At 36.9% G+C, this 13034-nt stretch overlaps 1 protein-coding gene across 5 annotated transcripts in view; it reads right to left on the minus strand.

The window, feature by feature from the left end:
- Positions 1–1364: 1364 nt before the first annotated feature.
- The window catches only part of SEC16B (SEC16 homolog B, endoplasmic reticulum export factor), a 69427-nt gene continuing 57757 nt past the window's right edge, over positions 1365–13034 (minus strand). For all 5 annotated transcript variants that reach the window (XM_074308448.1, XM_074308447.1, XM_074308450.1 and 2 more), the window contains 9 exons: positions 12349–12430; positions 9088–9360; positions 8257–8312; positions 7419–7565; positions 6325–6417; positions 5269–5377; positions 4403–4452; positions 3176–3274; positions 1365–2260 (listed from right to left, as the gene is read on the minus strand). In XM_074308448.1, coding sequence (XP_074164549.1) covers positions 2192–2260; positions 3176–3274; positions 4403–4452; positions 5269–5377; positions 6325–6417; positions 7419–7565; positions 8257–8312; positions 9088–9360; positions 12349–12430 — 978 coding nt within the window. In that variant the 3' untranslated portion in view covers positions 1365–2191. The remainder of the gene's footprint in view (positions 2261–3175; positions 3275–4402; positions 4453–5268; positions 5378–6324; positions 6418–7418; positions 7566–8256; positions 8313–9087; positions 9361–12348; positions 12431–13034) is intronic.

A 13034-nucleotide genomic window follows, 5' to 3' on the forward strand; every position in this document is an offset into this window, starting at 1 on the left:
CTTTTCCTTTGCAAAGATGAATCAGAGACAAGCATTTACTATAAAATTATGTGAATTTAATGTTTTCTCATCAGAATCAATAATACATCAAAATTCAAAGGCTTATACATAACACTTTGTACCTATTTATTTGTGATTTATACCCCAACCTACTTCTATAAGGCTATGTCTAGATACACAAACATGTTTTTGGTAAGGTATCATCACAAGCAAATAGAGGAGATATAAGTCACTGAGTCATTGATAAGTGATCTCTATGAGAGGCAAGATGCTTTTAATGGGAGAGGGAAATTGAGAGTTTTTCACAAATTCCCATCTCCTCCCAGTGGCTCTCCAGATTCAAAATTTCCTAAGGAAGAACAGAGAGAAGAGCTGAGGTATCAAAGGGAAGGAAGCAGGTATGGGTACTTCCTCTGTTCATGAGAAAATGGATTTAGAAAAATTTCCCACTATTTATTTACCAGTACTGATTTTCTACCCAGTGATATCACTTGGCAACTATAGTCATGGTGACATATTGGACCTATAATGATCTGAGGAATAGACTGTGAACAAATGGGCCCAGTAAAGGAAAATGGAAGCATTTCAAGACTATATACTGTGTTTTCAAAATAGTTCAAGTCAATTCAATTAGAATTTATAAAGCACTGTTTCTGTGCTAAGCATAAGGGATAAAAGCACTTAGCACAGAGCTAGGCACATAGTAGGCACTTAATAAATGTTTATTGATTAATTGATTGATAAGACCCTTCTGAAATAGATAATTCTTGCCTTCAAGGGACTTACATTCTATACCAGGGGTTAAAAAGATTGATGGTTCTGACTGCAAATCCAGATTCTGCCACTTAATTCAGGCAGATGATTTTATACTCTAGACCTCTGTTTCTTCATCTGTAAACTAAGGGATTGGATTAAATGACTTCTTAGGTCCCTTCTTGCTGTTGATCTATGATTCTATGATCTTGGACCTCTTCCTATGAAGATAATAAAATATAATTTGAAAAGGAAGCAGTCATTGGCAACTGGGAAAAAATAGATGGTCCCAGTCTTGTTAAGTTAGCCAAAGAGATGAACTAATCAGCTGGAAGACTTTCCAAAGCTTCATAATAGGAGAAACAGCTATTTGTTTCATTTCCCCATAGGTCAATAAGACCTCATGTATATGCCCAAAGAGCAAAATATAATTTCAAAAATAAGAAATCAATATCAACCTTGGAAAAATAGCATAAGAAACTGGGGCCATAAGAAAAATCCCCCAGGCAGTACTGGTCAGGGAAACAGGAAATAAAATATTATAAAGGCTTTTGCATGAAGCCTCTGTCTTGCATTACTGTGCATAGACCTGATCTAAGTTTAGATTGGGATTTTCTTTTTTTTGATCTGTGGTGAAGAACTCTGTATATGAAAATCTCATCCACCAATAGAGAACGTTGTTTCATCCATCATTTATCTTCTTTGACTATTGATTGGAGCACTGAGAGATAAGATGATTCACCAAGGGTCGCTTAGATAATAAATGTTCTTTGGTCGAATTTGATCTCAGATCTTCCTGACTCCAGGACTGGGTCTCTATTCCATATACCACATGGTATCTTTTTATTTGGGGGGGGAGGGCTATTGGGGGAAGCAATCAGGATTAAGTGACTTGCCAGAGTCACACAGCTCAGTATCTGAGGCTGATTTGAACTCAGTTCCTCCTGGTGTTGTATCCATTGTAGCTGCCTCTAACACATGACATCTTAAGAACTTAGTCCTGGGAATTAGCTATAGGTAAAAAGTTATTCTCCAACATGATCATCTTTCTCCCCATTGTGAATTCCCTAACTCAGTCAAGTGGTGGTGTAAATAATTCCAAAAAAGGGTTCTGTAGGTCCTTATTTTCCTGAGTTTTCAGTGCACTAACGGTCTGTTTTTACAGCAAAAAAATACACCCTTTAGAGCAATATCCTCCTATTTGTCTAACACAGTTCAACAAATAATGAACCAGACCACTCTCCTGGCCTTGCAAGGTCTTTTGTGGAGATAATGATCCAGTAATCAGGACTCCCATCGCTTCCCAGGAGGACAGAACAAGCCATTAGGAGGTTAAGAAAATAAGCCAGATGTAAAGAAAGGCAGCACCCTTGTCTTGTATCCTGGCTATGAGGGAGAAACACTTGAAGTCCAAGAAGAACGCTCTAAGTTATTCTGGTCATGACTGGGTAGGATAGCGCCGCTGAGCTAGGCGATTTGGCCGATTCACGCTCGTAGTCATGGAGAGCTAGAAGAGAAGGAACAGATGGTGGATGAGATTACAGCCGAAGTAAGAACGGTATTGTTGGACTGACTGACTGATTGATTGACTGATTGGTCCAGGCAAGCAGAGAAGGGCTCTCCCAGAGAGTCCTGCGAGCTACATCTGTCCTTGCCCACTTCCCTCTGAGCCTCCTGCTTGGTACTCCAGGCACATTCCACTGTTTAAGTTGGGGGAAGAAATTGAGTTATCACAAATGACAAGGAAAATCTTCATCCTCTCCAATCCCCGCCTACCCTGTAAGTGATACAGGACATTTTCTGCAACATGAACCATTATGAGCCTGCCCTGTGATGTCTTAGCTCAATGGCCATCTTTTCTGTGAAATACTTCTTCATACACATACCCTCAGTGATGATGCTTTGCTCTTTGCAAATGCCCTTGTCTTTGTATCTCCACTCTGTCCTGTCAGTAGAATGTAAGGCTCTTGAAAGCAGGGACTAATTAATTTTTTTTTCCATTTTCAGGAGCTTGTGCATAGTAGGCATTTAATATGACTGTCAATCAGTTAATCATTAGGCACTCACTATGTGCCAGGAACTTTGCTAAGTACAAAACAAAAGGCAAAAAGAGTCTCTGTCCTCAAATAAACAAATCTTTTTTTGAATGGTGTTGAATCAGATTGAAAAACTGATATTTTAATCTCTATCAGAGATTCAATAACCCTGGGAATACCCCCCTCAGAATTGGCAGCAATGATAAGGTTTCTCCTTGTTCTTCTTTTTTATTGAAGCTTTTTATTTTCAAAACATATACAAGGATAATTTTTCACCATTGATCCTTGCAATACCTTGTGTTCCAATTTCCTCCCCTTTTCCCCACTCTCACTCCTAGATGCTTGCTTTTCTTTTGACTATAATGCCAAAAGGAAGCATCCTTTACCTGAGGCACCTGAGACGGATTATAGAGTGGGACAGCATTGCTCAAGATGGGAGGAGGAGGTAGACCACTGGGATTGAAACGATGTTCATAGGGAGCACCCTGGAACAAAAAGAATAAGAGACATGGATCCCGAGTTTTCTCCAGACCAAAGAAAAGAGTCTCATGTATATCAGATCTGGTCAGTGGATTTCACAGTAAGGCTTTCATAGAGAAACCAAGGAATCCCAACCCAATAGAAAGAACAAAAGCATGGCTGGCCAACCCTTAGAATGAAGACTACATGTGACTATTAAGAAATCCATGTGTGATCTTTGAATCAAATATATTAAAAAGTATAAATGCTATTATAGATTATATTACTATGATACAATCTATCACTATAATAAATTTTATATATTATAATATGTATTAACATATTACATTAATAATTTACATTTATGATAAATATATTTATAATATAATATATAAATAATATTTATTATATTTATCTATCACTTTAAGATTTGAAAGAACTTTATATATGTGCCTCATTTTATCCTCACCACAACCCTATGGAGTGCTATTATCCCCAATTTACAGATGAGGAAACTGAGGCTGAAAGCAACAAGTGATTTCCCCAAAGTCTTTTAGGATTGCAAAGATAGTTATTTCTATTTATAGATTCACAAAAGTCCTTCATGTCTATTTAAAGGGTCAAAAGCTAGCTACGTCTATTAAAGGATCAAAAGCTACTTATGTTTATATAAAAATATTATTATCGTCCTTTGAAAGCAATTTCCCAAAACATAATATGGAGAGATAGTTAAAAAAGTTCTAACCAATCTCTAACATAGAAAAATGTTTTCATATAATGACAGTGAAATCTACAGAAAATAACAATGTTAACATTTCACTGGCCCTTTATCAATGCAATGAAACAAGTTAATTAGGCTCCTAATCTTGGTAAAGTTGGCCATTATTGGAATAAGATATGAGCATCATGTGCATTAGAGTCTACAGAGAGGCAAGGGAACTATTTCATTTCCCCAGTAAAAGTTCTATATCTTGGGACCAAAAGGCACTTACTCAGGTACTTTGCCTGAAGGATTTCTCTCAGTGTTCCATGAGTTAATGATTCCCTGGAAGAGGTAGAACCCTTGAAGGCAGACCCACCCCACTATCCCCTAAGACTAAGGAGCCAAGGCAAGCTTCATGCACTTCCTGGGAAAATTCCTCATGGTCACTCACCTCCATTGCAGGTAGATTTGTATTAATTGTAGATCCTCTGCTTTCCTCACCTAGAATATAGTTAAGTCCATGAAAATTCACACCTGACCCAGGTGCATCCCCATTCCTAGAAATCCCCCAAGTATCAGAGTTGTGCCAACAAAATTAGAATCATGTAGCCCCTGCCATGGCCAAGGAAGAGCAAGGACTCAAAAACCATTGTAAAGGACACGGTCACTGACTTTGAGGCAGTATACATCATCATATAGACCTTTTTTGGTATATTATGTGTTTAAAATTTCAGCTTATAGTAGAGTTATCATGATAATACATAAGACTTGTCTCAGGGACAAACACATTACAAGGAAACACAAAAATATACAAGGAAAGCTGATCAGTGCTTTAATGTTCTGCTATAAAGAGTTGCCAACTGCTTCTCTTGATCTCCCTCCTTCCAACACCAACAGCTCTGCAATCACGATATAATGGCCAGTTTAGGGCACCAGCTCCTGAGCCTGAGCTATCACAGCTTTTTATTTATTGCCTACTGTTATCTCTATTATGGGAAGGAAACTAGGGCCCTCATTAAAAGGCTATTGACAGCAGCTGCTGCCTAGAAAGGCTCTACACTCTCACAGCACAACTCTCTTGATTCCTGAATGTGGAAATCAATCAATAAATAAGTATTTGTAAGTGCTTACTTTGTACCTGGCACTGTGCTAGAGATTCAAAAATAATTGAAATAGTCTCACCCCTTAGGGAGCTTACATTCTAAGCAAAGGAACAACAAAGATACATAAAAATAGAGAGAGAAGATATACATAATGAGTGGAAAGCTGGTTTGGGGAGGAAAGGAAAGAAGAATCAGCAAATAAAATAAGACTTACCTGCACCTCTGGAAATAGTGTCAGTACCTGGGTGAGGCAGAAAAAAGGGAGTAGATAATGTGGAGGAGGTTGTGCTAGCCAAGGAAAGTTGATCTTTGGTTGATGTCTCCTAAGAATGGAAAAATATTGATTAAAAATGCTTCGTAAGAAAAAAATTTTTTAAATGAAAAAAAGAAAAAAGCCATCAAAGTCTAGAACAAAATATAGCACCCCAATTACTATAAAACCTGCACAACTAGCCACATTAGTTTAGCTCCTTGCTCTTCTACTCCATCTTCTGTTCTGTTACTAATTTCATCTTGTAAACACACTGCTTTCATTTCACTCCCTTTCTCAGAACTTATAATAGCTACCTACTGATCAACACTCCTAGGTCAGGATTTGAAAGATCTTCATAATACCAAGATATCCTAATGCAAAGATTACTCAATTCAGAGTGATGAGACATCTCAACAGCACAGTAGGCATAGTGGTAAACGTGGAATCAAGAAGAACCGAGTTCAAATCCACTTTTATACACTGTCTATGTGACCTTAGGCAAGTCTCTTAATCTCATTCTGCCTCAGTTTCCTCAATTGTAAAATGGAGGTAATAATAGCACCTATCATGCAGAGTTCTTGTGAAAATCAAATGGATATAATACTGGTAAGGTTCTTGGCACATAGTAGGTATTTAATAAATGCTCATTCCCTTCACCCTTCATGAAACTTGAATTCCGATGCCAGTTCCAATATCTATTGGATGTATGACTGCAAATCAATCATTTTTTAATCATTCAGGCTCAGCTTTTCTTTGGGCAAATAACAGGAATCACTGGATTTGCACTACCCACTTTACAGAATTATAAGAACAATACATCATAATCCTTAAAGCTCTGTATAAATATGATTAAAAATACTGATATTATGAAATATAATTATTAGCAACCCAACTTTATTTCCTACTATTCCTCTCTGCTGAAAAACTGAGAAGAGAGAAGGTACCAGTTGATGCCTCTGAGGTACCAAGGAAGCTCTCTGAATAGGTGAAAGGTCCAAATGTCCACTCAGTAATTACCTCAGAGTCTGGGCTATCAGAGGAATCCTCTTCCACAGAAGGCACCTTAGCAGGCTTTGATCGAAACCAGCCAAACCATCCAAATCCATAGCTCTGAGGAAAGAGGAAGAGGAAACTATTTTATACATTGAGTTCTTTCTCTTCAGTATAATGTGATCACAATCTTTGAGCAAGAAGACAAGGAATACCATGGAAAGTCATGATTTCTCCATCCCTATTGTGCTGCTTGAAAGGTAAGAGATTAGCTTTGGGAAGAGTGAGTTTTTACATCCATTCAAGTGAGCAGAGGAGACTGAGAGTAGTTAGACAGGATGGCTTAGATTTCTGCTTATTGCCCTAGAGCAAGGAGAAAGACATTTCAGAGAACCATGAGACCAAGGAAAAGGTAACAGGTTCTTCTGGGAACATTCACGTCCTATTCCAGATAAAATGAAGAACAGGAAAAAGAAAATGCCTCTCTTCCCCAAACCACTTCCTCTTCTTTCTCCATAGAGAATTCTAGTGAGGTCAAAGGATATGGATCAGGTTAAACCATAAAGGACTGGGCCAACAAACAAGAGGATTGTGGACCTCAAGTCTATCAGTAGGCCTAGTGGAAAGAGTCAGGAGCCAATCTCTACCACTTAATCTCTCTGAATTTATTTTATTCCTCTAAAATAGGGATAACATGACTTCACAGGGTGATCATGAAGATAGTTTCATTATTAATAACAATTACATATAATTATAATCAATAATTATCATATATTTTAATAATTATTGATTCTATAACAGTATTTAATTCATCATAATAATGACAGACATGTAATGCTCTAATATTTGCAAAAGAACTTTACATGTATTTGAATCTTACAACAGCCCTGTGAGACAGGATCTATTATTATTATTATTTTATGAGGCACCAAGAGATTGCAAGTGCTTTGTCCAGGATCAGGTCCAAATGCAGATCTTCCCAAATCCAAGGACAGTGTTTTAGACCATAACATACTTTTATAAATATGAATTTTTATTGTTGAGGCTCAGAAATACATTAAAATCTCCAAAGTACAGAGCAGATACAGAGGATATACAAGAAGAGATCAGCCCCCTTCTACCTTTGTATTCTTTTCTGATTCCTTCTTGCTCTTTATATTATCTTGGACAGTTTCCTTTTCATCATCTGAGGAGGAGTCTTCTTTTTCCCCATCTAGAGAAGTGGTGGAAGTCTCTGAAATGTCTTGTACTCCAGAAGCCACTGAGGCCTGAAACAAGAGAGAACATCAGGTAACTTAGAGGGCTGGTGCTAAAGAATGGAAGCAAAGAGTTACCAAAGCAAGGATGCAGAAGGGGACAGTCTAAGACATCCCCACCCAGTCTATAGGAGCCCAGAGACTTTTTCCCCCTCCAGCCATGCTGGGAGGCTTAGGAAATTATTTCTGTTCATATGACACATAATTATCATAAATATACAAACTAAGATTAATTGTGTAGCTTTGCAGAAAATAAATCTGGGAATTCTTGCTTATATTAGAGTAGAAAATGGCCCTAACTCCTATTGCAATGATCAGGTTAAATCCCCTGCTTAGGTCAGTCCTCCTACTTTTCCTCCTAGCAAACTGAAAACCAGAGAAAAGGCTGTAATGGGATACCAAATTTGGCTTGGATCGAATGATCTAGATTTCCTTCCCAGTCCAATCCCTTCACCAAGATTGGCAGGATTAGGAATAAACATGTTCTTTCATGCTCTTTCTTGGCTTTCATAACCTAAAGAAATTATAGCTGTGGATATAGGAAGAAATAAAAAAGAAAGGACATTCTTGGAAGCAGTTAGAAGAATCTTTGGGAGTAAGCACATTTGGCCAAACATGCAGAGCATAACCAAAACTTCCATTAGATAAACAGTACAAACTGACTTAAGTGTCTTAGACCTCTCATTTAGAGTTTGAAAATTACCTTTGGAATTTCAGGGTACTGATACTGGTATGATTTTGGGGATTCTGTGATATCCTCTGTGATAGAAAAACAAAATGATATACTTAAGACATTTGCCTTCATTGTTTCATGATTTGATCTACAAAGTTACTGGAATTCAAGGGTATGCTCATTAGGATCCCAAACATTAATTTAAGGGACTCCTAGCATTACAAAAATTACACTTTTTCTACTCAAGTCCAACCATGGCATTTAATCCAACACCTTCCTGCCCAAAAGACTGACAATATCATGTCTGCACTTTCAAGATCAGTAAGACTTTATGTATCTAATAAAAAATGGTTCCCCGATTTATTCTCTCTAACATGATCCCTGTCTCTATTCTGGACGGGAGAAAAAGTTAGAGATGCTAATTTTTGTCTAACTCTTCTCTTCTATACATAGCTCTTTTCTGGCGTAGTCAGCAACCTTGTCCAGGAATCAGGCTGCATATGAAGGAACTTAGAATAAAATTGGGGGAAAATTTCCTAGATATTTTTTCTTTTATTCTCATATGTTAAGTGGATTATTCCCAAAAAGAGGTCCTTTCTTACAGATCAGTCCAAGAATCCTCATAATTCAAGAGATTTTCCCCACATCAATTCTTCCCCTTCTGACTGGGAGTTATAAAATCAAAAATAGATTTTCTTCCCTCAAGGGCCTGATACCCAAGAAGAACCGGCATCTTTATCAGTTCTGGCTCCCACCTGTACCCATCACCCACTTTGACTTCCTTTCATCCTTTACCTACATCCAAGACCCCTAAAATGTTTTGGCAGCAAAAGCTCTTCAGCACAGGTACCAGGCACTTACCATGGGGTAGATACGCCGGCTGTTCTTCCTCTGGCTGTGTTATTACCGAGGATACTGTCATTGTTGCCTCTGGTCTGGCATAAAGAGGTACTGATGTTCCTGGATGTCCTGGTCCTTCCCCAGCAGGATTCAAGCCCAGCTGGAAGGGAGGGGGCTGCTGCAGATCTGGCTGGCTCAGATCTGTTCCCTCAGGTGGCAGCTGCATGGATGAGGGATAGCTGAGGGCTTCTGAGTAGCCCTGACCCTGGTAGGGATCTTGGAGAAGGGTGTTTTCTAGGGACAAAAGGGAAAGAAAAAGAATGAGATGCTCAGAGGTAGGTTTTGATTAAGCCAGTCTAAAATTATTAATTCTAATGTCTTTATTAGAAAGTAGATTTCCTTCCTCACAGCACAGTTTTTTGGAGTTGTCAGTTTGCTTTCAGGTACATTTTCTCATTTGATGATAAATGGGAACTGAAGTCTATTTAAGAGCATCCTTCGAGGATCATTTACTTCAGCCTTGGAAAAGTGACCAATGAAAATCTCATGTCCAATCTCAAAAATTCATAGATGGCTTTCCTTTGTTCCTGAATAGAACATAGCCAACTTTCCTTTAATTGAGATACCCAAGGATATGGGTTCACAAAGTAATCTGAAATCCAAAAATAACCCAACCTCATCACTAAACCTGCTAATAAGCAGGACTGAAAAAAATGCAAGAAATATCCATCCTTTTGATTTCCCTTGCTTCTCTTCTGATGAAGGGGCTAAGCAACAGGGAAATGACCAAAAGGCAGGTAAGATGAGAGAGAATCTGAGTGACCAAATGTTGCACCCTAGAAAGAGCATGAGCTGCCACCTGACTTTGTGTGTGATCTTGGAAAAGGAACTAAATTTCTCAAGGGATACCTATGACTATCTGCCTCTCAATATATTTTAAACCTTAATAAAGTACTTTGTAAAAGCACTTTAAAAATAACTATGCTATACAAACATTTATTCTTTCTACATATGTGATATTTAATCAACCAATAAATATGTGATTAAGTTCCATAGCTTCCAGATCAAAAAGAATCATATTTCAAGTGGTAGGGAACAGAGACTGTATGCAAGAAATTTCGGTCAGAATAATCACACAAGACTATTCATTAGCAATGAGAAGGAAGGAAGGAAAAAGGAAAAGAAGGGAAACCACAGAAAGGGAGGAAAGGGAAGGAGAAGGGAAGGCCACAAAAAGGAGAAGGGAAAAGAAGGTTGTAATATGATAGGCTGAAAAACTAAGGAAAATGATGTATTCAAAAATAAGTTTATCTTTCAAAATTAACATATTGGAAAATTATTCCAGTCAAAATAATCACATAGAACTATTCATTAGCTATGAAGAAGGGAAGGGGGGAAAACTATTAGAATTTATGGCTTCCAAGTACAAAATCTTCAAAGTGCACATGCAGAGAACAAAAGAAATTTGAGAAAAGTAAAGGAAGTGTTTGAAAGAGGGAAGTAATGGTCTAGCATTTACTTAGGAGGGGGAGGAGATATGGTTCCTTTCCAGTAGGATTAAGAGAAGAACAAAAATACAAACTCTGAGCTCGATTATTCAGAAAATACAAAAACAAAAAGGAAATACCTTAGAAGAGAAGAGAGCAACAGGAAGTAACAATATTCAAATACAGGGATAAAAGGTAAAGCAAAATGGTTACACTTAGGCTAAGCAAAAGAAGTTTTTTAAAATGATTACAGTAATAAAAGTACAAAAAAGTAAGCAAAGGACAGGCTGGAATGGACCAGATTAGCAGGCAAGGGGAACATGAAAATGGCGGTAAAAGATGGAATTGCCTCAGATAAAGCAAACTTCAGAGAGCATATTACTCATTTAAAAGGGCAAGGCATATCGATTTGGATCTAGAAGCTGAAAGGATAAGAAAAAAGAAGAAAGAAATTGAATTTTTCAAGCAATATAAACTTCAGGTACTCATGTTTATTTCTGTGCTGGACTGTTTCATTGTTTTTTAGAAGAAATATATGGTGACCCAAAGTCTTGGTGCATTTTTAAGCTTTTAAAACTTAAAAGTGTCTTAAGATTTTTGAAACTCCTTAGATTTGATGGAGACATAATTCAACTTAAAAATAATTCAACTAACAAGTATTTATTGCATACCTATTATTTGTTCTGAACTGATACAAAAGATATAATATAGTCTTAGCTTTTGGCTCTCAACTCAAGAAGCTAATTATATTGTACATGTATAATCTGTATCATATTGCTTGCTGTTTAAAGGAGGGGAAAGAAGTAAGGGAAGAAAAAGAAAAAAATTTGGAACACAAAATTTTACAAAAATGAATATTCAAAACCATCTTTACATATAAGTAGAAAAATAATATACTATTAAAAATTTTAAAGAAACTACTTATTAAACTGCAAATAGCTTAACAAAGTAAAAAAACGAGAGCCATATAAGGCAATACATAATTAAGTGATTTTTTTTTAGTATTGACTACTAATGTCATAATTCAGAAATAGGTCATATCACTCAGATTATTGAAACCTTAAGATAGGTAAGAATTGATCAAGAATTCATTCCCATCAGATGGAAGAGAATGACCATCATCGTCACCATTAATATTATATACAGACACAAGAAAAAGATCTACTCTCTCCTTGGTGTAGGAATTCCTTTCACACACACACACACACACACACACACACACACACACAAAATGTCTGTGGCTTAGCAGAAAGTCCTGGAAAGTTTTCTGGAGATACACAGAGATTAAATGAATTTTCCAATAGAGCTGGTAAATATCTGTGATGGGATTTGAACTCAGCTCTTCTGGATACAAGACCAGTATTCTATTCACCAAGCCATACTGCCTTTTGGGGGAAGAGAGAACTATTCCTTTGATTTTATTGCTAGAGGGAACTCACAGTAAAGAAACTCTTGCCAATACAGATCACCTATTTTACAGCTTATAATCTTGGAGGATACTGAATGGTTAATCTGATTGACTGATCAATAAGAATTTATGAACTACTAAATATCAGGAATTAGGGATACAGACTTGACTGATGTTATTCAGTAGTACGTGTCAAAAGCAGGATCAGAATTTAGAATTTCCTTACTATAGACTGATATTCTCTATCTACAATACTACATATCTCTCATTATACTTTATCACATTAAATTATTACATCATATTATAACATATTAGGTTAGATCAGATTAGATTAAGCTAATCAGCCCCACTAGTTAATTATGAACATGTAACTTCTAGAATAGATACCTGCTGTGGACTGTCTGGCTTTTAAAATATCTGTGTAAATGAAATCAGGATCACCAAGGTCTTCTTCTGCCTTTTTCACAAACTTTTAAAATAACAAAAAAAACAAACAAACAAAAAATATGGAGAAGAAAAAGGAGACAATTAGGCATTTTATAAACTTGAAGCCAAAAGGAAACTCACTATAGTGATAGGAATCACAAGGCAATTGATAATGAAACAGAAGCTAAATGGGTCACTAACAAATCATAATGGCCTTTGGGTATTGACCCATGATGCCATGTCCTTATCCGTCAATTCTCCTGAAGAGTAATGTTGATTCACTTTCCAGGAAATGGTTGGAGACAATAGCTGCCACTCTCTCACATATTATTCACTGGAAACTGAAATAGTTAGTTTGGAGAGACACCAGATAATAGCAGCACAAATCTAGTACTGGAATCAATGTTAGAAGCAATCTAATCCAACCATCCTTCATTTTACAGTTAAGGAAACTGAAGCCCAGAACTAACCACGGTTAGATTATCCACATGGCAGAACCCAGAATTCAAATTCTAGTCCTTTGGCTCACAGACAGGCTAGTAAAAGTTTAACATATATATGTAAAACATATATGTGTTATGTATATACACATATATGCACATATGCATTCACATATAATACATTATATATTCATGTGTGTACGTCAC

Source organism: Sminthopsis crassicaudata, chromosome 4 (genome assembly GCF_048593235.1).
Source record: "Sminthopsis crassicaudata isolate SCR6 chromosome 4, ASM4859323v1, whole genome shotgun sequence".
Classification (NCBI taxonomy): Eukaryota; Metazoa; Chordata; class Mammalia; order Dasyuromorphia; family Dasyuridae; genus Sminthopsis; species Sminthopsis crassicaudata.